We start from the raw sequence: 26,098 nt of genomic DNA on the forward strand, positions 1-26,098 counted from the left end.
TGAAGTGCAGCGCCGCCAGCTTTCCCTCTAGGTAATAGTAAGAAAGTCTATGCTAGGCACGGCCTGGACGCCACAACCGGCAGCCTGAAGGCCGGCCGCAGTGCTGCTGATAATTTTATTTTTTTTAGGCTTTGAAATAAAAGTTTTCCACTACAGCCACCACCGAGGTGGTCGAAAATTATTCCCGAGACCTCCACAACGGCACCCCTTTGTTCCTTTCTTCGTTCACTCCATCCTTTATCCGTTCCCTTACGGCGCGGTTCAGGTGTCCACCGAGATGTGGCAGACAGTTACTGCGTCATTTCCCTTCCTAGAAAACCAAACCAATGCGGCTTCCGAGGCCAGGATTTCGTTCCGTGACCTTCGGTTTAGCAGCCGAACGCCAGAACTACTGCGGCGGCTGGAACTGAAATTATATAGGAGTGATCCACAAGGGCAAAGAAACGACATAAAACATCTACTGCAAGCAAGTATGAAAGAAGCCAACAAACTCATGGCGGCCTAGTGGGGACACCACCAAACAGCTTTAATCAACGACAGCGGCCGTCACAACACACATCACTCTGGTTTGGCGTCTCGTGCCCGAGCTCGTGTCTGAAGCCCGGCGTTCTCGCTGTGGCACGTCGACGGTGCACTATAAAAACCTGCTGGCGTGCTTTCCGTGTCTCTGTATTATCGTCTCTTATCAGGTGCATTTCGCCGAGCACAGTGTCTTCCCCTGAGGCGAACCTCGAAGCTTCCTTCGAAGATGGCCTACGCGCTGGTTTTGACTTCTGGGAGTGCGGGTAAGTTGTCTCGTTCAGTTGGCAGTGTGGGCGCGGCGTTACCAGCGGTCCTTGTTGTTGGCCGGCTGCTCGACGGGGACGTACAGCTCGTAGGGGCAGTGCAGCGTGTACTGGTAGTCCTGCGGGCCCCGAGGCCGGGGCCGGGCTTTGCCGGGGGCGAACGCGGCGGCGGCGGGTGCTTCCAACACGTACGTTGCCGTGGGCGCCTGCGGAAGAGGGGACAGCTTCGCTTAGTTAACCAGCGCACTACACGTGGGGGCAGGTCCTTTTGGGCCAGCGGCGCCAGAAATGAACAGTCGGTGTGGTCTTGCACAAACTGCGCCACAAACTGTGCTAAGGAAACATATGCAGCTGTCTTTCCTCAGTATGGTAGTAACCACTTAAGGCGTACTCTGCCCGCAGTAAAATGCGGAGTAAATCAATTTTTCCCTTTCAACAAGCTCGAACAGAATGCGCGTGCGTTGGTTTTGATATAGGTTGACGCCTAACCAAGCTTTCTTAACTCATGACAAACCTTCAGCCTATTAGCTTGGAAGCATTGAGTGATGGTGGAGGGGAGGGGAGGAAAAAAGAAGTGCAAAGAAGCGGGCATCCTTCAATAACTGAATGTATGCAAAATATATACAGCAGCACTTTTGCCTTCAGAGTTTCAGCTCAAAATTCAACACAAAACTTATCCCCTTTAATTATTTACTCGAATATACTCTGATTTCGTCGAGCTCGGAACGAACGCTTCATATTCAGTAAGGCACAGAGCCCAAAACAAAGAAAGCATGCAATTTAATCAAGCTGATTGTAATCTGAAGATTGAAACAAAACTGCACATAATTTATACCAGCCTGACAGCAGAACGATTCGCACAGCGCCTCAGCGAAGAGAGAAAGTTTAAGTGACGTAGCGGCCGTGAATTGCAGCATTACTGTAAAGAAGGGCGATGAACATGTGACAACATGAAGTACAGCTGAACACACAGGACCATGTGTAGCCTCCGGTCTCGACACCAGGACTGCATCGCCAGGTGTCGCCCGCATGCAGCGTGGAATGCTTCAGAAAACCGTGGGGGTCAGAGACTTTTGACTCAGACTTCACGTTGTGCAACTGTACCAAACTATTTTGATGAACCTTTGGCCAACGCACGCCCCATTTTGTTTGTAGACGTAAATTTTCATGTAGCTCGGATCCTTGCTTTGAAGCGATAATAAGAGTTTCTACAACGATTAACCTATGAACCCCATAGAGAATGAAGTCTTTTTTTTTTTTTTGCGAGGGGGTATAAGTGCAAGCCCAAAAAACTTCGTGCAGTCGGCGCAACTGCCGGTAATGACCTCACTCACCTCTATCTTTTCCAATATACACCCTTTTGGGATTGCTAGCAATGCAACTTTTAATGATGTGTTCTCAAATCCGCATTGACAGCGTATTATAATATTGCACTTGTTAAAAAGAGGTGTGACTCTGTTCGAGGTGATTTGTTTTGAACTCTATTTCTCAGCGTCCTTCGCTCGAAAATTAGTTACCACTGTGCACTTGTACTGTCCTTTACATGGGTCCTATTTTTTTTTGTATTTGTTTGGGGGGGGGGGGGGGCGGGGAGGGCGCTTTGTACTTATACTGCAATGCACTACCACCTCGTCCTCATTCTACAGAATCCACACTCCCACATTACGATCAAAAACTCTCCTTATGATATTTTTTAAACAGTCTTCGCCTCACCAGGCTGTACGGCTGCCGCAGTCAGTCCAGGAAAGCTAACGTGCCGCTCCGTCCGCGTATATTGGTTCTCACTCCACCAAGTACAATGCCACGACCTGCTCGTCGTGCAGTGGAAGGTACAGCCTCCGTCAAAAGTATACAGTCCAGAGGGTTTGCTTCAAAAGTGTTTAGCGGGGATCCCTAGCACATCTGGCAGTCCAAAGCCTGGGAGGATTGAGGACGGGAGCCCTGGGAGGAAGTCTGGGGCCTGGGGAGCTTGTGAGGCCTAGGAGGAAGCCAGGACGCACAAGCAAACGCCTTAGGTCGAATATTTTTGACGGGGGTGTACATGTTTAAGGCGCCATCTTTCAGATATATGTGGCAGTCTCGTAAGCTCGTCCGTGCTTCCTTCACTGCAGGGCACTCGAGTTGTGAGGCAAATACACTGTAACGGAGAGTTTTATGGAGCAAATCGGGAAATACAGACGGGCAGCCGCCATAAGCGCCATTTGGTCGTTGCTACTCTCATCGCTGTAGCTGCGAAGGTGACGGTTCTTTGATTCCGCCATATGTTCTTTTTTTTTTAAATATTTGGCTAGGAAACTTATCGCAACGCAATCTCTCGGCAGTGCCCGCGTGACGATGGAAGTTTGATTACGTGTGTCGCGCTCCTGCTTTGCGGTGCAGCCGAGCCGTTCAGTTTTAACGTTTATGGCTTTGCTGCCATGTTTACAGTCCATCTGAGTCATTAAATTTACACTTTCAGCAACAAAGCACCTCACAGATTAAACGAGCTGGCGCAGAATAACACGGTGAGTTTTATCCGCTGCTAACACGGTGTTACGAACAATATCCCGCAGCCCTCATCCAGACATGAAGGTCAAATTGAGCTTGGGCTCTATCGATATATTACCATACGCTAATATAAAGAGGTTCCCTTCACTGAAAGCATCGCTTCTGTAACCAAGAGAAGGTCGCAAATTGAAATACAGGTGCTGTCAGCGCCGGCCGCTTTCGCACGCGAACTGCGTACTTCTTTAGAGCGGATCCTTGAGGTCAGGGCACGTCACCACTTCCTTACAAACGGTGATCTCGGAGTCCTTATTATTAAGCCTTGCCATCTGGAATTAGACTCAAGTGGCGGAAACAAACTTCTGCTCTTAAATTCACTTTTTCAGCAATAATTGTATATTTTCCTGCCAAAAAAACAGCAACAAAGCCAGAAAGACCCCCACAAAAGATTTTTACTTGGAACGAAAGTTGGATAGAGTTGGCCTCAGTGTCATTTAAACAAAATGGCATCTCTGTGTCACCGAAGAACCCTGGTATAGTGAACTAGAGTACTTCTAGTGGCGCGGCATCGCGACATCCTCCGCCTGCGGGGGCCTCGAGCGGAAAAAAGATGCGGTGGCGCTGCAGTAGACCGAACTTGAAAGCGCGTTAGCTTTGGTGCCGTCGTGCAGCAGCGCTACAGCAGACCACGGTCATCTTGCCGCGCACAAAGCAAAGCAGCTGAAGCTGCTTTGTCCGGGCCATTTTAGCTGGCAGATTTAATTATCACCACGAAATAACGGAAGACTAGAAAGAAAACAAAACTATTCCTTTCTTTATTTTTTTCCTTGCGGCTGTGCGTTCAATATGTGGGATGATATTATGATGCTGCATTGCTTCCTTTTGTGCTTGACTTGCGCAGTTGGACTGTTTACTGTAAGAAATTATCCGAGACTGGCATAGAATAAAAACCCAAGCTTTTAGAGCTCCATAAGGTATGTATTTAGGATGCGTATAGTGATAACGATGCAACCTTGCTTCGCATATATGCATTTATATTTTTTCAGTGAATCTACCTCCTAGCAAAGCAGCGGGAGAAAAAAAATATATGTTCTTTATAATACGCATCTCGCTGTATTTGCCGCCATTTTGGCGTTTTGTGATGGTGTGCAAAAGTTTTCGATGAATATGGGAAGTGGGTGTAAAATATATTGTTAGCTGCAAACGTCCCACGATTTTCGCTGAGAGCGAGATCATTGACAGCAATATACATCCTGGGGAATCAGTACGCTTAGAGTAAATCGCTTCGAACTGAAGATGCACTTTCATACGAAAAACTTTCTTCACTAGTGTGCTTACTTGCCAAGGCCTAAAAAATAAATTATTTTCACGTACACCATGTATATCGTTCACCTGAAGACGCAGCTCACGCCGAGACAAACAAAAAATTTGGATGCCACATGCCGGTACAATCTCCCGAAGAAACATGCTTCCACATGGTGCGAATTACCTCCTAGTGTAACACGTGGGACAGTACAAAAAGAGAGATTGGACTATCGCATTATCTTCGCTCCTTAGCTCTCGTTCCATGTACCTTTTTGTGCTGCCACATGTGTTGCGCTAGGGTGTAATTAGCCTTTAACCGTAAGCCACATAGCTCCAAAGGAAACGGTACGTCGGCACGTCGTACGTAGGCAGTCATTGCGATTTACACAGATTTATCATGCGATTGTCGTTCCCTTTTCCTTTGTTTCTTTTTTCTTGTAATAGATTGAGAAGACATTCTAGCACACCGCGTTGTATATATAACGTGTGCGAATGCGTTCTTGCTTCATTGTTCAATTTAATGTAATTATCTTTGGATTTCATGCCATTCAACATTTTAAACGTTTTTTCTGTGGCCGTGTTAGGCATACTGTACCCGCATAATGAGCTTGTAAAGCCAAGGAATCTATGCGGACCAAACTATTTAGATGCATTTGTATGCGAAGGGCGGCGAAGGAGCGGCAAACACAGGAAATTCGCAGAGGAAATTCGGCACAGGCTTTGCTTCAGCGTCCCCTATGCGGCACCATTACCTTTTGTTTGAATAGCGTTATTTGCGTGGCATGTCTAATTACTCCCATAATATTTACCAGTGCCTACGTACGCTGTCTTCTCCTTTATGGTTCTGCAACCGGAGTGTTCCTGCTGAGATAGGCGGACGGTTAGGTACAAGTATTGGAAACGCGCCTGTTTGTGTCAAGCGCTCCTCATGTGAGCGTAAAACCCTTCAAAATCAAACGTGGCTCAAAATGCAGAAATGCACACGCAGCACAGCCGGAGCATTGGGCCAGTAAAATGTATTAAACTTTATTTGCCAAAAAAGGCAGTGCTCTTCACGTTTTTTGGGCCTTAAAACGAGATAATTGAGCTCTTGGCCTGTTCTGGCATGCCCGCCTGTCCATCCTGGTAGGTAACAATTATATAAACGCCGCTCGGCAAGCATTACAAACAAAGAATAAGGAAAGGAAGCGAAAAAAGGGAGATTCCGCATCGAGAAGCAGTGGTAAGTAGCAAAGGGCTGGCTGCCTCGGTTCAATTGCGGGCGACGACAGCGCCGTCGCTTCTTTCTACTAAAACCGGTGTGCGCTTAAAACACAGGATGAGCCACATCTCACGCCACTGTATAATATCCTAGTGCACTGCAACCCTAGTGTAGCTTAAAAGGCCTCTGAAAGCGGCTCTCAGTAAAGTGGGGGTATGTCTGGAATGCCTTGGTTGATAAAGGACGTCGCCCCACGCATAACTTCCCGGAAGTTTTTTTTTTTAATGCGCTCTGTAGAAGCGCAGCTACCTGTAGTCAAAATTTTAATCTGAGCGTCGTGACAAATTTCCCTCTCCTCTCGCCACTTTGCGAACACCCAAAGGTCGTCACTCCCCGCCTTACGACTGACGAGCGCGGGAATTCCTCGAGGGGCGGAGCTTCCTGACCCGCCGGAGCGACGCTGCTGACTGGCCGCGGCCAGGGTAACTGCGTGACGTCTAAAAGAACCCTCTAGTAGCCACCTCTTAGCTGGCATACACAGGAGCGTAAAACATAGGAGTGGACGCGTGGACGAAAAAGTCGCCGGAAAAGGTTCGCCAACTTTAGCCCGTGATTGTGCGTTCTCTAGCTGCTTCGTGTAGAAGTGTATTATCTGGCTCAGGTGTTCATGACAACGTAGTGCTGTGATTGGGAGAGCTTATGTACGCTCCGCAGAAGGCGTTTCACCTTTAATTAGGCGTCAGTAACACTGGCGACGGCAGCTCACCTGTGGTAGCGGGTGTGCCCCGTGCGCAGGTCCTGGCAGCCATCCGTGCGCCGGTTGCGGTGGCGGCAGCCAGGCCGAGTACTCGCCGGGGTAGCTCCAGGGGGCCACCGGGGGCACAGCCACCGGGGGAACGGCTACCGGGTGAGGCGGCGGCACCCAATGGGGCTGAGGCACCCACGGGGCAGCAGCAGGATAGTTCGGCTGGTGCGAAAGGCCCAATTTTCTGCGTGTTCGCGTGCGCGTCAGGACCACTTGGTGCTGCGCCGTATGCACACAGCCATCCCTGAATCCGCCCAAGCCCAAGGGGCAGGATATCTTCCTCCACACGGTGCATGCCACGGCTCTTAGTGATAATATACTCAGTCATCTCACAAGCGTGGCACTAACAAAACAATATCCAGGAATCTCGTTCAGCTCCCATGAGCATTGTATGTCCCCCTTGTTCTCGTTTTTGCTAAAACGAAAAAGAACGAATCGTCCAGGACTGATGGACAAGTTTTGGTTTGTGCAAAGTGTTTCTTGTATTACAGAGTGATGGCAGAACAAATTTCAATTTTAATACTCCTTCAAGAAGAACGCGTTGTCTTTTCGACACTGCAAAATAAATGTAGCAGTGACCACCACTGTGTATGGCTTTTTTTTTTGCAAGGTGGACACAAAATTAAGAATGAGGCATTTCAAACGCACGATGAGAACATGCTATGGAAAAAGATTTGACAACATGATTGTCAGCGCTACGTGAAGACCTGTAGGAAGAATGCGGTGAACCAGAGACGGTGAAGGGTCAGCAGGCCAAGTGCCTCACCCTTTGCTAGCCTTCAGCAGCTTCAGCTTTTTCTTGAGGAAGAGGGCGTCGGCACCGGGTGCCAGACATAGCGGATGCAAGATGACGACTAGCAGAAACACTTGCAGTACGCGCCGCTTCCAGTCCCAGCTGCCGCGGGATCCTGCGTAGAGGGCACGGGGATGCTGAAAGTGCAAGACCCTAGTTCCTGGCTCAAATTGGTAGCAACGCTATATACTTTTATCGACAAGAAAAAACGAAGGCATGCCACAAAGAATTATTTTTATGGGAATATTATAGCGTACCGAATCGACTAAGGCTCCGATGAACGCCGTATAGAGGTCTTCGGACGTGCACTGATAACGCATAGTACAGGGGCGTATAGCATTAAGGCTCAATCAAAATGCGACCACCGCGGCTGGGATAGAACCCGCGTCTTTCAGACAACCAGCCGATCACCATAACCACTGAATTACCGCGGCGGTTTACACCACAAAGAGTGCGCCCTCTTTGTGGTGTTTCATCGTTTTTTATTGGCGGTAAAAGTTTGCCGCGTTGCTACCATGATGATGACGGGGAAACGTTGAGCGTTAGACGTCCTACTGTCTACCTATGCCGGCCTATTTCTGTCAAAGAGACAAACCCTGCAAAAGAGTGCCCGATTTACATGCAGATCATACATTTTAATGAACATGAGTGTCCAAGTTCTGATGTCTGGTGCTGCACCGTAGATTTGAAGCCGCTAAACTGATCTGTCAAAACTCGAATCATCTATGATAAGGAAAGATAGGGGAAAATAGGAATTTCATGGGATTGTCTGTTTGAAAAGAGTGAAGGTCATAACTTCAATGGGCCTGCAGTCACGAGTCGACGAATGAAATCAAGGCGGAAAGCTGGGCTAGTTGGTGTGTCATAGTTAATGAAAAGACTAGCGCATAAAACTAGGACAAAGACAGAGAAGGAGACAGGACAAGCTCTAAACATCAACTGAAGATTTACTACAACAAACAGCTACTTAAAAACGCTTCAGTGGCACATGCGCACACTGGGTTACAAAGAGCACAAACTAATCTAAATGTGGCAAGCTGTTTCGGAGATACATGGTTTCCTTCCTGGTCAGGGCAAGTGACGTCGTGCTGACACACCAGCTTTCGCACCGGCTGAGAAAAGTTGGAGGGAAGTGCGGTGTGGACGTCATGTTCACTGCTCCCGAAAAGCTGGTGCGCATGTGCAAAGCCGTCAATGAGAAGAGGAAACCGGTATGCACCATAAACCACGAGGGCAAGTTCGTTCCGTGCACTGCTGGCATTGTATACCGCATACCCCTCTCCTGCGGTAGATGCTACGTGGGGCAGACTGGACGCTGCCTAAATGAACGGCTACGAGAGCATCGCACGCTGGTGGATTCATTGGCGGGGAGCAGCCATTTGGCCACGCATTGTAAGCGGTGCGGGTGCGTGCCGGCGTTTGAAGCCACGTGTGTGCTTGGTAGGGGAGGCACAAGGTTAGGCCGTGAGATTTGTGAGGCTTATCACATTAACAGGGAAGGTGATAAGTGTGTCAGCACGACGTGGCTTGCCCTGACCAGGAAAGAAACCATGTATCTCCGAAGCAGTTTGCCACATTTAGATTAGTTTGTGCTGTTTGTAACCCAGTGAGCGCATGTGCCACTGAAGCGTTTTTAAGTACCTGTTTGTTGTAGTAAATCTTCAGTTGATGTTTAGCGCTCGTCCTGTCTCCTTCTCTGTCTTTGTCCTAGTTTTATGCGCTAGTCTTTCAATTAACAATTAACAACGGCGAATGAAATATGACCTGTTTCGTGCACACGGCGCCTCAACATCACTTTTCTGCGATGCGACCAATCGGAGCACCAGCTCATGTCAAATGCAGACTCTGGCGGGAACAAGTGCTCCATTTCTTCCCGACGACTCACGTTCTAAGATTCGGAGTACTCCAATGAACTTCGCACGTGCTGTCCCCGAGCACAGTTCAGCTTAAAAAGGTCGCCTTTCGCTAGCCTTAAAAAGCGAGAAGCCATGCGTGCCATCACTCGGCTTTCAAAATGTTCGCATGAATTCTATCTTCCGTCACGTCGGCTCAACCCAGTAGAAACCTGAGCTGCATATGCGGGAGTCAGCAGGTTATGGAGAGTGTGTTCTACGAGGGCTGTATAATATTGCCACGTATCATTGTAGTGTTTGTTCGTTCACGCTCAAGGCTGCAGGAAAGGGTTGTCATCGCTTTTGTTCGTGACGCGAGAAGCGACCAGACTAATCTCGATTGATCGCTGCCATGAAAGGCTGCATCTAGGTTTTTCTAGATTACTCTAGATGATCTTGTCCTGTTGTCTGGAAGTTTCCTTGCCGCCTTTAAATTGAGCGATGCCGCGAGCGGCGGACATTCGTAGTTCGACGACCAACGAGCACGTTTGTTGCTTACGCCGCCGCCGAGTGATTCAGTTATTTTGCGGGCGCAAGTCAGTCCAAATAAAGAGCTTCGTTTCCAAGACTGGCTGGTGTCTTCCTCACCACTGGACTGCCGTCACTACAACGTGACATCTGGTGGAGGTGCTGACGTCGGTGTTGTCGGCGGTGTTGTCGTCGGTGTTGTCGTCGTAGTTGAGGCATGGACTTGGGTTTTCGTCGATGGAGGATCTTTGTACTTGCGCTCGGAAGCAACCTCACCTCCAGAGGCTGCTTTATTCAGTTTAACCTTCGGGGGCTGGGGGAGCGTCCGCGCACTACGTAGCCTCGGCTAGGAGATACAAAGCGCGGAGACGAAGGCGACGGGGAACGTGATAGGCGGCTGGGCGGTGAGCATTCTTCCCGACGCAAAAACTCCTCGATTTCGGCTGGTCGCTGGCCGGGTCGGGGTCGTGGAGCGTCGTAAGAGAACCCTCGGATCCCCAGTCTTCTGTATGGGCCGTGGCGGAGGACGTGACCGGCTTCGCCACAGTGGAAGCATAGTGGGCGGCGCTGGTCGGGAGTTCTCCACTCGTCGCATTTCCTCGGCTGCGCGCGTCGCTCGTAGGACGGGCGGGTTGGGGCGAGTGGGCGGCGGTCCAACGCAGCTGGCTGAGGGCGATAGGGGCTTGGGTCCCGTCGTCGAGGTGCAGGACGGCGCACAGCTGCGGCATAAGTCATGGCTGGGGGCTGAAGAGGCTGCGTGGGTGTCGGCGTCACACCCAAGGCCTGTTGAACCTCGTCCCGGATGACGTCAGTGAGAGATGAAAGTTGCGGCTGCGTTCCCGTTGGCAGCAATCGTCGGAGCTCCTCTCGCACAACTTGACGTATAACCTCCCGCAGGTCATTGCTGTTAGCGGTGTCCAGGCAGCTTGCTGAGAAAACGCGCTGCTGGCGGTCATAATGGCGGGCTCGGGCATCAAGAGTTTTTTCCATCGTGGATGCCTCTTCTACAATTTCCGCGACCGTTTTCGGTGGGTTGCGGACGAGGCCGGCAAAGAGCTGCTCTTTAACTCCTCGCATGAGCACCTTTCCTTTTTCTTCTTGCTTCATGTTTGCGTCGGTACGCCGGAAGAGACGCCTCATTTCCTCAGCGTGCACAGCAACGGTCTCGTTTAGGTGTTGTATGTGAGACTGTAGCAGCTGCTGGGCTCTCTCCTTTCGCACGACGTTCGTGAAGGTCTTTAGAAGCTGCTCCTTGAAGGTTTCCCAGTTCGTGAAGTTTGCTTCCTCATTCTCAAACCAGACTTTTGCTGGTCCCTCCAACGCGAAGATCACGTACCTAAGTTTCGTGGCATCGTCCCAGTTGTTGAAGATAGCCACACGGTCGAACTGCTCCAGCCATTCTTCGGGGTCGGTGCAAGGCGAAGCGTCGAAGGTTGGTGGCACCCGGGGCTGCTGAAGAATGATTGGAGTCATCGTCTGGGGCAAGCTCATGGTAGACGTTGCTGCTGGCTTTCGCTTCCGGGTAGGGTCCGGCAAAATCCCGAACTCAGGTTCGTCCCCTTGCAGGCGTCGGCTTGCGCGGTGGACTGGACTCAGGTCCTGCGGTAGATGACTCAAAGGGCTGGCGTCACGACTTGTAGGGGGTGCCCGGAACATGGGAGGCCACCCAGCACCTCCACCAGATGTCACGTTGTCACCAACGCAAAACGCCTCCGACTAGGCCAGCCGGACTCCTGCACCCCATACCACCGCCAACTAAGCCCTTTTAGCAAATGGGGATGGACCTCCTCGGCCCCTTTCCGACTTCGTCATCAGGTAACAAGTGAATCATTGTGGCCACCGACTACATGACCCGCTACGCCGAAGCAAAAGCGTTCCCTATTGGTACCGCAACAGAAGTCGCAAAATTTTTTGTCGAACAAATTCTCCTGCGACACGGCGCCCCCGAAGTGCCCATTACAGACAGAGGAACGGCATTTACAGCGGAGCTGACGCAAGCCATTTTAAACTACAGCCAGACAAGCCATCGTAGCACAACTGCCTATCATCCACAAACCAACGGACTCACAGAGCGTCTGAACAAGACCATCGCAGACATGCTCTCCATGTACATCGACGCCGAACACAAGACGTGGGACTCCATTCTGCCCTACGTGATCTTCGCCTATAATACTGCCGTCCAGGAGACAACCAGGTTTACCCCATTCCAGCTGGTATACGGCAGGAAGCCCAAGACTACACTCGACGCAATGCTCCCGCACGTTTCCGACGAAGACAACCTCGACGTCGCCGCCTACCTTCATCGCGCCGAGGAAGCCTGAAGACTTGCGCGGCTTCGCATTCAAGACCAGCTGCACACCGACGCCCGACGCTACAATCTGCGCCGACGAGACACGCCTTACAAGCCAGGTGATCGTGTTTGGATATGAACGCCAGTTCGCCGCCGTGGATTGAGTGAAAAGTTGCTACGACGCTACTTTGGCCCGTACAGGGTTGTCCGTCGCATCGGTGACCTCGACTATGAAGTCATCCCCGACGGCACGACAGCATCTCAGCGACGCCGCACACGCCCGGAAGTCGTACATGTCGTACGCCTGAAGCCATATTATGAACGCTAAAGGACTCGAAGTTTTCGTTCTCCGTGTTTATTTTCATTTTAAAGCATCGAGACGATACTTCTTTGGAAGGGGGGTAATGCCACGTATCATTGTAGTGTTTGTTCGTTCACGCTCAAGACTGCAGGAAAGGGTTGTTATCACTTTTGTTCGTGACGCGAGAAGCGACCAGACTAATCTCGATTGATCGCAGCCATGAAAGGCTGCATCTAGGTTTTTCTAGATTACTGTCGATGATCTTGTCCTGTTGTCTGGAAGTTTCCTTGCCGCCTTTAAATTGAGCTATGCCGCGAGCGGCGGACATTCGTAGTTCGACGACCGACGAGCACGTTTGTTGCTTACGCCGCCGCCGAGTGATTCAGTTATTTTGCGGGCGCAAGTCAGCCCAAATAAAGAGCTTCGTTTCCAAGACTGGCTGGTGTTTTCCTGACCACTGGACTGCCGTCACTACAACGTGACACTATGATGATTCGCACTTTTGTATCTCCTGCGCCACATGGTCCACCGTGTCGTTCGGTGCGACTATTATTCGTATTGTGGATTGTACTCCACCACCAGACGGCAGCGTGACTCGCAGGCATTAATTTTGTGGTTGCCAAAGCCCTTTCTTCCTGTGCATGCCAGCCGCCGTGCGCGCAGCATGGATAATAACCGGCAGGGGCAGCACTGTATGACATGGTTCTTGTGGAACAATTGTGTGAGCACTCTGGAGATTTGCCGGTGATTTGTGACAGTGTGTGGTCAGCAGGCATCCCGAAGAACTGTCTTCTACTGGGTGGACGGCTTCCTTCCATCAGCCCTTGCTTGCTTCCAAGGTCTTGCTTCCATCAGTCCGATGTTGGTGGGCGTTATCGCACTGTTGGAGGCAGTCCACAGCTGCCCTTTCTGCTGTTCGCCTGCTTTCTAGGTTTCTACCCAATAGAATACGGTTCTTCGGGATGCTGGTTGCCCGCCACACACTGCCACAAATTGCTGGTGAATGTCCAAAGAGCTCACACCGTCCTTCCACAAGTATTATATCATCGAGCGCTTCCCTTGTCGGTCACATGTACACTTGGTGGTGACAATAGTCTGTGCTTTACGTGTTCCTCAAACCAAGCCGATAGCTGTATTATTAGCCGGCGGCTGAAACCACACTTATGGAGATGAAAGAACCAAGTTTTGAGTTTCAACTCTTCAAGTCTGGTCACCAGACCCTGGCTACTAGCAGAGCTTTCGGCTTCGTTTGAGGAACACGGGGTCCACAAACTTTATTTCCCGACTGTCAACCCTTGTAATTTTTTTTAGCATGAACCCGCGAGCGTCGACCGCCGAGTACATAAGCGCCGTATCACAGAGCGCCGCGGCGAAATATGCGGCAACACCCGCATGCATACAATGAACAGGAAGGCGGAAGGTCTTCTGCTTGGCTGTTCTGGATAACGTACCCAACCCCACTAACTTTTGAGTCCGTTATCGCCTTCTTTCCTGTTTCCTGCACCTCGCTGTGAACAGATTAGAATATGCAACATGTACTGCCTTTTATCCAGTAGCAACGAAAAGTGTCGATGTAAAAGCCAAATAATGCGACCAGATGTCCTTGTTATCGCGCTAACGTGCTCTTTTATATATACCTTGATGGCAGCATACATTAAAAAAAAAACGAAAAAAGAGGAATAAGACAATGTGTGAATAAAAACAGAGGTTGGGCCCGTTTCCCGGAACGGCCAACCAGAGGACACTTCCACCTACTGTTCGTTGTGCGCATGCACGTGTTGCCGCACGTTTTGCCGCTGTCCTCCGTGACAACGGCGCTTATCGACACGGCTGGCGACTCTCACGCGTTCATAATGAAAGTTTGTAAGGCTGTACAGGAAGAAAGCGCGCAGGCAACCACAAAATCAATGCTTCCGACTCGTGCTGCAAATCAGTACCGTACAGTCTGCGTGGCACAGCCGGTTTCTGCCTCCTCACAACGCGGCATCTTCATCCGAAAAGGCTCCGGCGCTCTTTTTCTCACGCACAGTCGCATAGCCTCCAGATTCAATCACGTCAAATGCGTATTTCACATCTTGATGATTCTGACGAAGCTTGACAGAAGGGTCTGCCCTGTCTGAAGGAACTTGCTCTTGAACGCTTGCAGCTTTGGGGGACATATCCAGATTCAAGATGCACTTCGTTAAGTTTGGCACCAAACAGTGTTACCTATGGTTCGCATTCTGTGCAAGAACTAAAATCACAGCAGCCACCGAGAGCACATGGCGCTCAGTCTTGCAGCCATACCAGCCAGTTGAAGCTCCGGTAAGTGCGCTTGCGTTTCGAACCGTGCTTGTCATCATTGCAAACGTTCATAGGTTCGTTCCCAAGAAGGAACGAATGGAAGCTGTTTTTAAAGGTAATTGTACCGCTATTGCAGTATTCACTGAGACATGACTGACTACAGACATAATAAGCGAAATACTTCATCACATATCATTATTCACTGATCATAGGTTAGATAAGGTTGGTCGTAGGAGCGCTAATGTTCTCGTGTTCATAAATTTGGGTCCGCCTTCCACCACTTTATTGTTAGTTGTTTTCATGAAAATATCTGCACTAACTTTCCCGTCCTGGAAGTGCGCAAATACCGATTGCCTGTTATCGAGCGCTGAATTTTGGTATCTCCTTTACTAACGATCTCCGCTCGGTCTACACTCATAGTTTTTCAGCGCAACGTCACACGGCCAAAGAAAAGAAGCAGGAAGAGAAGAAGGACGAACACAGCGCTGACTGTCAACTGTTGACAGTCAGCGCTGTGTTCGTCCTTCTTCTCTTCCTGCTTCTTTTCTTTGGCTGTGTGCCGTTGTGCTGAAAAACTATGAGTGTAAACCAAGTATACCAACTAGCCCAAGAACTAACTCTACTGTAGTCCGCTCGGTCCTGTTCAAATGGAATTGTCAATTTCCTTGCGCCTATTATATAAGTTGTGGTAATTATTACTTTTTCAATTTTGACTGGATCCGCTCATTTCGATCGTCCCGCCTCTCCAAGGAATTTATTTACCTCGTTCTCATGTTTCAACTTTACCAATTCGTCAGCCTGCCAAATCAGCACTCTTTTTTGGCCTTGTCCACCGATACAGAGTTGATGCAGTCAGTGCCATGTGCCAATAGCCTGAGCGATAATGAAATTTTGTAATTCAACTTATTCATCAACCCCCCCCCCCCCCCCTCTTTTCGACAAATATTAAGTAACTACATATGCGACTACACATGGTAGACGGCCCGCCGCGGTGGCTCCGATGTGCGCTCGGCTGCTCGGTGCGATCCCGGCTGCGGCGGCGGAATATCTATGGAGGCGAAATTCTAGAGGCCCGTGTACTGTGCGATGTTAGTTTACGTTAAAGAACTCCAGGTGGTAGAAATTTCCGGAGCCCTTCACTACGGCGTCCCTCATAGCCTGAGTTGCTTCGGGACGGTAAACCCCAATAAACTAATAAACCATACACATGGTAAACTTCTCTCGTATCACACAGCGAAGAAATTGAAATATTTTTCATTCCTTTCGCAGATCCGCTAGGAACACTGGCTGCTATACAAACGCGAATCTTCATCTATAATTCACCACTACGTACATCTCGTTTCCGTTCGTGGCGATACAACCAAACCCTGGAACTGGAACTCTAACGCTTTGATAAAACTATCCCAAAGAAACGTGAGCCCTTCTTCAACAATCTTAAAGAAAATGATGCGATGAAGTTGGCCAGGCCGCTAATATTCCAAAGGACCTCAAATTTTGGAAGTAGGCCCACCCCAGAAAATGGTAAAGGTGGATGTCAATGATGGAGGTCAGTGAGTTAAAGTGAATTGGTGGGGTTTAACAGTGGATGTATGTCGATTAGTGAGAGGATTATGGTGGAAGAGCGGCTCCGGTTAATGTAATCGCATATGATAATTCAACCTGAGGTACTTGAACGTCCTAGCCCTCAGATTTTTCAAATTTGGCGGTGGTGATGATGTCACGGCCCCCTCGACCAGTTAATGAATTTCTTTAAGGAGAAACCCGATGGTTCCTGCAAGAGGACAAACTAAAAGCGATCGCATTAAAAACCTCTTTTTCATGCAGCTGAAACACTCCATTATGGTATTAAATAGCAATACATTTTGCTTGCCTGGGGAATACACAAGTCTTTTAGAACGCTCCAAGAAGAACCTTCAATAGTACTACTGACTCAGAACCTTCTGCACTAACCCGGAAAAACTTTGGAATGTACTTACTCCTATGTGCCTCACTTTAATTTTACTACTGAAGGATTCGTAAAACTCGACAACCTAAAGCTGTCAAACAGTCCCGGCCCTGATGGCATTACTGCAAAGCTACTTAAATCTCCTCAAATAACTTTTAGCTTTATCTTCTTCCAAATGGTATTAACCCATTCTATACAGTTCGATCCCGGATGACTGGCAACTAAGTGGGGCAGCCGCAGTTTTGAAATAAGGAAACTGCTCCAGCCCATCAAATTTTCGCCCCATTTCATTAACATGCACTGCCTGTAAGATCACGGAACACGTCACTTATTCTCCGGTGACGAGCCACCTTTACAATAACTCTTTTTTTAACGAACTAGCATGGCTTCCGCCCTGGTCTTTCCTGTGAGACCCAACTCTTTGATTCACTACCGGCCTTCACATTAACTTTAACTCATAATTCCAAAGCAATGTCCTATTTCTACATTGCTCTAAAGCATTTCATTGAGTCCTTCAGCAAAGACTGATGTCGGAAATTTTATGCCTCTGCATTGATCCAGCGCCCTTATCCTATATCGACCATTTCCTCACGAAGTGCTCTCAAAACACCGTTATCGAACAGTATCATTCCGCCAGTCATAAATGATCTTGGGCGTGCCACAACGCTCTCTCCTTGTGGCACTGCTTTTCGTAATCTTCAGAATCACCTCCCCTGTGTCATATAATGCAATAACTTTGTAGGTTGGGCGTGTTGATATAACATGACATTAAAATTTAAGCGGACAACTAAACGAGTGTGAAGAACAACAATGATTACGACTCAAAGCCGTATCCCGCAGGTATTAAAGATCTGGTCTATTCGTTACCGCAGTCTAGCATGCTTTCTTGTGTTCAAAACTGCATCGACAGGTTTGGAAATCTGGCTTTCCAGGATGTCTCCGGAACGTAGAGCAGTAGCTTTTTACAACTTTTTAGTCTTTACCTTCTATCTACTTTTATTCAGCGGGACGGGCGGCCATATCTGCAAAGAGATGAATTTTGTATGGGTTCTTGTGCAACCCTCATTCTCAGTGACTTGTTTCTAGCACAACTTGGCAGCCGCCTTGCTGCATTCAATGTAACCAAGAATTTAGGTACGTGGATGACGTCCTAATATTCCCTGACTGTAGCTCGCCCACACTCATTTGAATCTTTAGCCAATAACACACAAACGTTCGTATACGCAGGCTTATTGCCGCTAGAAAAAACCTACGAGATGCCTTCAGATAACAGCATTATATTTTTTGATATTAGACTTTCATTTCGGGGCGAGCAGGTTTACTGGACGTACAAACCACGCGTCATCAAGTCACTGCTCCCGTACGACTTTGCTCACTCCAAACTTCATAAGAAGGGCATTGCCAATGTATGCCTTTGGAAAACCTTATAAAAGTCTTGCCCGGAACTAATGGCGGCAAGCTTTAAGGAACAAATACTTCAGCTGACTGCTGCTGGGTACCCCACTCATGTCCTGGTCAGTGTATCAGAAGGGATCCTACAGCGTAATCATCAAAACAGCATGACACCTTCCTTTCTTCTGCTAGAAAGCAGAAAAGCGCGGCGATTCCGTACATTCACGGCTTGTCCCATCGACTAAAAGTATTGAGCAAAGGGCGAATGTTAAAGCTGTTTTTTTTGGCTCCAGACAAGCATAAAAAACAGCACAATGGCAAATTCTTGTGTCTTTCACAAGCCTGGGTGCAGAAAGACTCACATTCAAGTTCGTCAGATGTGAGGAATCAGTCGTCTATAGTTTAACAATTTCTTGCGAAAAGACGAATTTAGGTCAGAATGGGAGGTGTGTGAATTATCGCCTGCGTGGACACCGCAGAAATGTGACGGACAGGAGCGGGGGCTTCCTCGATGAGCACTGTAAGAAATGTGAACCAAATGCTGATCCTACTGCCTAACCACTTCTGGCCCAAGGGAAGAACCCAGTGCGAAATCAAACTGTTGACCATTGTATCATGGTTGCACAATCATCACAAAAGCAGCTGCCAACTGAAGCACGAAATCATCGAGGCAGAGTTGATTGACAGTTTTAGGGGATACATGTGTTGTCACTGATTATTTTGCTGGCGGCGAATGCGTCATGTCTTATTACTTGCTTATATAATCCGCCCTGCGATTCATAATGCATTCTTGCAAGTTAGGGCTCGTGCGTTACCTGTCTTTCCTCACTCTGGTCAGCCCAACCTTGAACGCTCCCTCCTCAGTAGGGGAAGAGCAAGCTAGGGGAGCAAAAAAGTACATGCTTGATTGGGTGGAAGCGCAGGTAGCTCCCCCGGAGGTGTTAGGTCATGGGGCCGAGGGCCGGTGGGCTGATAGGCTGGGTACCTAAGCCTCTACTGGTCGGATCACACCACACATACTTCTGGAGTATGAAAAAACCGCGAAAAGTACTCGACGGTTAGTAGCTGGCAGGTCAGAAACAAACCCTGTCATGGACGGGCCCCAGGTAGCTGACCCCGTGTTATGTTCTCCTGTCTCCGGCGGTCGGAGCCCGTTGCGTTTGGTGGCTGATCGTGCATCCCGTGAGCGGGGCCGCACCATTGGGCAATCTCGATGCTCTTCCTTGTCCTGGCCAGGCAGGCCAAAAATGGAGTCGAGATGATTGAAGGATCAGATCAAACAATTCGCTGTCCCCATTCCCACCCTAAATCCCATAACCCATTCCCTGACAACCATTCATCCCATCCATTTTGCCCATCCTTTCCGCTACTTCCCAGGGGGAGATCAGGGGAGTCTCACCTGCCCTGCTCCCCCGGCTGTGGGTTGCTGCAGTAGCTTCACCCCCATTTTTTTTCCTTTTTCCCCACCTACGGGTGGTAAAATTATCGTTGCCCAGGGGCCTTTTCTTCTATCCTCAAATTAGATTAAGGCTGTTTTACGAAAGTGACACAGGCAGAGCCATTTTTTCAGGTTCTTCTTGTTTCTCAGCCTAACCGTAATACATGTCTTTCTTCACTGTCTTCGTCTGGTTGCACGCTTAAAATTTCATGTCATGGCATATAATAGTTCATTGTCTGTTCGCTGAAGACTGTTATACCGTCGCATTTTTTCTCACGGTGTCCAAATAAACCGTTAAGAATGACTTACGAATAATCTAAACCTGCTCAGATTGGATGATGGTACTCAATGTAACTAAGTGCAAATTCATGCCCAGGTGGTCGAAATTTCCGGAGCCCTTCACCACGGCGTGCCTCAAAGCCTGAGTAGCTTTATGACGTAAAACCCCAATAAGCCAAACCAAGCCAAATTCATGCAAGTCTCACTTAAAAGTTCCCACTTTACCGATCCATATTCTCTAAACTCAATCATCATATCACTAGTAGAGTGATAAAGTTAGCAGGCGTCCATTACAGCAACAAACTGACATGAAGTGAGCCTATCACAAAAGTCGTGGTTGGCAGTTCAAGAGCACTTGGCTTATTAGGTCTTTTTCACGGTCTCGGCTGTCTATCGGTATGCTTACATGCGAAACTATTTGCACAAAGCTTGAGTACGCATCAGCATTTTGAGCCGCTCATCAGGCTTAATTCACGACATTGAATCCATCGAGAATCGCGCGGCTGGTTTTATATCTTCAGATTATGACTTTCGTCACACCATCAGAAGTATTAAGTCATCTCTCGGTATCAGTCCATTAGCCCTAAGACGTGAACTTTGTCACCTATTTCTGATCTTTTAAGTATAAGACAACTTTCTGAATGTGCGTGCGACCCTTCCAATTCCACCTGCGCGCACATCATTATGTTTGTTCAACTCCATGAGTATCCAGCGTTTACAAGAATCAACTAACGGCTGTAAAAAATCTTTTTTTACCAGACACAATATAAGAGTTGAATCAGCTTCCTGACCTTGTTGTCATCGAACGTGGTCCCATTAGATTCAAAGAACGCCCAATATTTCATATTACCTTAAAAAACGCTGCTACCTTTTTCTTTTCATGACAGCGCCTTCATTTTAATGGCAACTTTCCAATTGAATGCTTCTGATTGATAACTTTCTATTTTGGTCATCTCATCATCATCATTAGCAGCAGCAGCAGCAGCAGCAGCAGCAGCAGCAGCAGCCCGTTTACGCCCACTAGACGGCAAAATCCTCTTCCATATCTCTCTAGCTAACCCTGCCATGAGCCAGCTGCGGCCGCCTTATCCCCGCACAAACTTCTTAATCTTATCCGCCCGCCTATCTCAACGCCCCCTACTAGGCTTGCCCGCTCTTGGAATTCAGCCATCGGTTATCTTATGTATCTTAAGCGAAAATCGGTTACCTTATGAGCTATCTTAACGATCATCGGCTATCTTGCCTTCGCATTACATGCCCTGGCCAAGCCCATTTCTTCCTCTTGATTTAGACTAGGCCATTTTCTGTTATTTTTATGCGCTTCTCTTTCCCGTTGAGTAATGCCTCACCCGGAGGTTTTCAAGCTATAATAAGTGATCTTTTAGATGCGCGAATAAAATCTGCCGCAAATAAGGATAACCGCGCATGTCATAACAAGGAAAGCTACAGCACAGCATTATCACCGCATGAACGATGAACCCCACTGAACGCGGTCAGCTCGCATTCTGCAATATTGGCCGACTTGGCCAACCTTTCGCAGGATTCCACAGGAAGGTAAACGGAACCGTGGGCTGACGCAAACCGAGGTATTCGATTAGGAGATCTGCCGGACTGCGGAAGCCGCGGCTGTCTTATAATGCAGTCAATGAACGCCCATCGGGGGGGGGGGGGGGGGGGGCGCATTCGCAGTGCAGCACCTTTAGCATACCTAATGACGACAGCAATGGCAATGGCTTTTAGGGCACCACCTTTGTCATCTAATCAGAGGTGGCCTAAAACAAGCACAAGAGTCTCTCTATTTCTATAGAGAGAAACCGAAAAGTGGTCACAAGCCCTTGCCGAAGAAATAACGTAACTTTCCGACTATCTGACTTAACCACGTTCTAGTGCCGGGATCAATATTTCTCTCAAGAAGCACCGTTTCATCCGCAACAACTGGCGACAAAGGCGTCGAGTGAGAAGAGTGCATCATTATCGTCTAATCTACATATCAACCGCGTCAATTTTCTTCCTGTGGAGCTGAGCATTACCTTATTATTAGCAGCGTTATCGCTGCAACGGCATGAATTCGAAGCGTGTTAGGGAAATATAGGCGCTAGTTACTTCAGAAACATCGAGGCCGCAGTGGGGTACACATCTTAAACAGTGCGAAGTGGATCCATTTATAATCAGTAGACATCAGATGTCATTGTGGGCCTCTCTGACCTTTTTTTTTATAATTTCAGCCTCTTGTAAGAAACGTGGAGACTAACAAAAAGGGTTCAACTTACGCTAAGGACCGCTCAACGAGCTATGGAAAGAGAAATGATAGGTTTAACGTTAAGAGACAGGACAAGGGCAGAGTGGGTGAGGAATCAAACACGAGTTAAGGACATTCTATTCGAAATAAACAAGAAGAAATGGGCTTGGGAGTGCATGTAATGCGAAGGCAAGATAACCGCTATTCCCTAAGGGTAACGGAGGGGATTCCAAGAGAAGAGAAGCGCAGCAGGGGCGTCCAAGAGTTAGGTGGAAGGATGAGATTAAGAAGTTTGCGAGGATGCGGTTGGCACAGCTGGCACAGGACAGGGTTAATTTGAGAGATATGAGAGAGGCCTTTGTCCTGTAGTGGGCGTAGTCAGCCTGATGATGATGATGATGATGATGATGATGTAAGTGCGCTGTTTGAAAACAAACAGATTCAATTGCTTTCCTCAAACTAAGATGTCAATATATTCCAGCATTAGCTGTGAACAACCGCGAAAAGTACATGTCATTGCACTAAGCCTACCACATTTAGTTCTTCTCGCGCACTAACGGAATGGAACGATGTGCCATCACGAGCAAAAGTCCAAAGACAGCTGAAGCGGTGCCCGAAAAGCGTGCAGGCGCTATGATAAATGCGGTCACTGGTCAGCTGCAGAACGGCTGATGGAGCGCCACCTCTTACCTCATCAAAACGAGTGAAGCAGCAGAGAATAGGCGATGCGCGTGCGCGTGGCGCAAGTTTGCAACTTTATACATGCACAAACAGAACTGCCATGGCTTCACGTCACGTCTCCTGGTGTCTCTAGTCTCCTTCTAACGGCGGCACCTATAATGAAAAGAAAGCGCTTCCGAAATTCAATATTTCCTTCTTGCTTCTAAATAACTACACCTTATTCATAGAAACTACCTAAGAATTTTCAAAGGCTTTGCAAATTATAGGCGGATCATCTTACTGTCCGTTGCCTACAAGACATTTACTTAGGTAATCGCTAATGGAGCCGGAACATCATTAGACTTCATTGATTAGGCAGGCTTTAGTAAAGACTACTCGACAATAGACCATATTCAAAGTGCCTGTCTTGAAAAAGAAATGCGCCAAATGCAACCACCCTACATATAGCCTTCATATATTACTACAAAGCATCGGATTCGGTCGAAACTGCAGCAGTCATGAAGCCCTTACTGAATCAAGGTCTGGAAGAGCCTTATGTAAAAATACTGGACGATACATACATCGGTTCCGCAGCAGCCATAGCCTTCCATAACGTCAGCATTAAAATTCCAATGAGGAGGGGGTTTCACGCACGGAGACACGAGAGAGAAACCCTTCAATGAAAGAACAGAGAATTTAGCCGTCGTTTGAAAATCACTGACAACCTTCTTGGCATGGGGAAGGGAATTCAGCAGATAAAGAACGAAGGGGAGAGGTGCGGGAAAGGTAACATAAAAGAAATATAAGGTGTGAAGATAAAATGCGGCCATTAAATGCGTATTAAGGTGCGTCAGCGAGTAATAATGTAGCGTATGAAATGATGATCTGCAAAGTACAACAAATGAGCTAACGAAGTTCACTGTGTGAATGATGCATAAGGGTTACATGCAAGGTGAAATTGGAGCTTGTTAACATGCCCAATATCATTGAAATATGACAACAAAAGTTCATTGCCCGTCTCTGTTGCCTAAGGCAGGCTAAGGCACCTATAGCACTGTCCACTGTTAAAGGCACTGGGGAGAGCTTCTCCATGCCATTTTCATAGCGCGCTCGTCAGCATGCAAACACCACACAAGCAGAGTATGCTCCACAGTTTCGACTGGTCCACACTTGTCACAAAGCGGAATGTTCATTTGACCGAAACGGTATGCAAGCCGTTTGTAAATGCGGCGTTCAGTAGAAGTCTGTGATAAAGTGTTTCCAGATGGCGAGGAATTCTGGGTGAGAGTCCTGATCTGATATGTCAGCCTACTGAGTAGAAAAACTGGTAGTGATGAGCCGGTAAGCGCAAGAGCCGACGTGTTTCTTCTGAAGCATATGTTTTAGCCATTTGGGTTGCACCAGATTTCGTGAAAGACCGAATGTATCTACTCTACCATGTTGGTGGTCTTTACGGCCGCGCTTTATCTGGTTTTTCATCGGCCAGAATGCCACCGTCGGCTGCTATCCACTGGAATGTTGTGCACTTGCCTGTGGGAACAGCCAAATGATTTAGGTACCATATGTCAAGGGAGCGGGCTAATGAGTGGTTTTCTTCAGCATATTGGACCGGATCTGCAGAGATGCTTTGGATTCGGCAAATATAATCGATCGGCTGGGGTTTCGACGCAAGACATAGGAAACCGCTTTTTTAATGCCGCGAAGTTAAGCTGTCGTAGAGGTTGTCATCCGCTGGAGCCGATAAGAAGTGACATGGCTTGTTGTGGGCGAATAAAGTCCACAAGAAGTTTCTTTGACCAGTCGGTGAAGATGTGGGTATGCTGCACGTATTCCTTGGCTAAGTACGCGAGAGTAGCTTACAGAACCACTGCCTGTGGCATATAGGGAGACATATTTTCTTCAATGCTATTCACCGGCTATTGACAGGAGATATTCAGAGGCCTGAACTGGGCACAGCTGCGGGTAAGAGTTAATGGAAAACACCTCAGAAATCTGCGATTCGCTTATGGCGTTGCCTTGCTCAGTCACTCACGAGATGAACTGCAAAGCATTATAAATGAGTTACAGCAGGCAGAGTAGAAATGTGAGTCTAAAAATGAATATGCAGAAAACAAAAGCAATGTTCAACATATCGCAAGGGAACTATAGTATACAATTGGTAGCGATGCGGTGGAAGTGTTAAGGAAATACGCCTACTTAATGCAGGCAGTGACCGCAGGTTCGGATCACGAAAGTAAAATAATTAGAAGAATAAGAGCTAGGTGGAGCGCATTTGACAGGTTCGCGAAGATCATGAATAGCATTTTAGCAATATTCCTCAAGAGCAAAGTATACAACAGCTGTACCTTGCCGCTGCTCAACTATGGTGCTCTAACGTGGAGGCTAAAGAAAAGGGTTCAACTTAAAATGGGAACAACGCAGCGAGCTATGGAAAGGAGAATGAGAGGTGCAACGGTAAAGAGAGAAAAAGGGTAGAGTAGGCCAGGAAAGAAACGCGCGTTAATGACATCCTAGTCGAAATCAAGAAGAAGTGGTCTTCGGCAGGGCATGTGATGTGAACTCAAGATAACCGATGACCGTTAGGGGTAACGGATTGGATTCAAGAGAACGCAAGCGGAGCAGGGCGAGGAAGAAGGTTCGGTGGGTGGTTAAGAAAAAGAAGTTTACGGGAATACTGTGGCCGCAGCTGTCACAGTACCGGGTTGATTGGAGAGGAATGGGACAGGCCTTCGTCCTGCAGTGGGCGCAGGCTGATGAAGGTGACCTAAAATGTATCTCTAAGCTCCGGTTTATTCTCCTTATACAGTGCTAGTCACGACGCGAAGTCGAAAAAATGTGAGCAGCCGCACATAAAGAGCCAAGAAGTCCATTTTGTTTCGTCGCAGTTTGAATATGCGATGGCGGAGGTCCGCCCCTAGTTTCAAAGTAACTTAAATAATTTTAGTAGTGGTTGGGCTCAGTGTGAGGGAGGGTGGGTCTGCGGCAGTGGATGAATGAAGAACAAGACTTGCTTCCAAAATTACCCCTGTAGCGACCCATAACGGCCACGCCTTATGCTGCCCACGAAGAAGACAATGACAAAGACAAAGCCTCCCCGTGCTACATAAGATCGGCATTGTGGTTAGACTGGCTATCTGTTTTGCGTTGCCCGCCGTTCAGATTTTGATGAATTCCAGCGCCCATTTTATTTGCTTACGAACCTCATTTCACTGCTTAGAAATTGTGCTTAAATACGCAGTGACATTAATCCTCTTCGCTGTCAAGAATTACGATGTAGTGGCAACAGAAAGAAACTGGATCGCGCCCGGGTGGTCGAAAGCCCCAGGGAAGCTGGCGTGAAAAGGGCGTATTTACCTCGAGACGGGGCATCCCACAGCAGCTGCGCCCGGCGGCGGGGTTCCTCTATCCGCACAACCATGGTGTGAAACGGAGCGCCCGCCCGCGCAGTCCTTTTGAAGCCTCCGCTGGCGGGCGCGCCCCCTTCGGAGACGGGCGTCGTCACCGATGACACGGTTTTCGGGGTCGACCGCATCGCCAT

At 48.3% G+C, this 26,098-nt stretch overlaps 1 protein-coding gene across 1 annotated transcript; it reads right to left on the reverse strand.

Annotated features, from left to right (window-relative positions):
• Positions 1-823: 823 nt before the first annotated feature.
• On the reverse strand, positions 824-26,098 carry LOC149367995 (uncharacterized). Its single transcript, XM_089569205.1, has 4 exons — positions 25,915-26,098; positions 7,347-7,488; positions 6,542-6,764; positions 824-991 (listed from the first exon to the last, which is right to left on the reverse strand). The coding sequence occupies exons 1-4, from the start codon at positions 26,096-26,098 to the stop codon at positions 824-826; spliced, it is 717 nt and encodes a 238-aa protein (XP_089425331.1).

This window comes from Amblyomma mixtum, chromosome 1 (genome assembly GCF_055824585.1).
Source record: "Amblyomma mixtum isolate Tamu chromosome 1, ASM5582458v1, whole genome shotgun sequence".
NCBI classification, from domain to species: Eukaryota; Metazoa; Arthropoda; class Arachnida; order Ixodida; family Ixodidae; genus Amblyomma; species Amblyomma mixtum.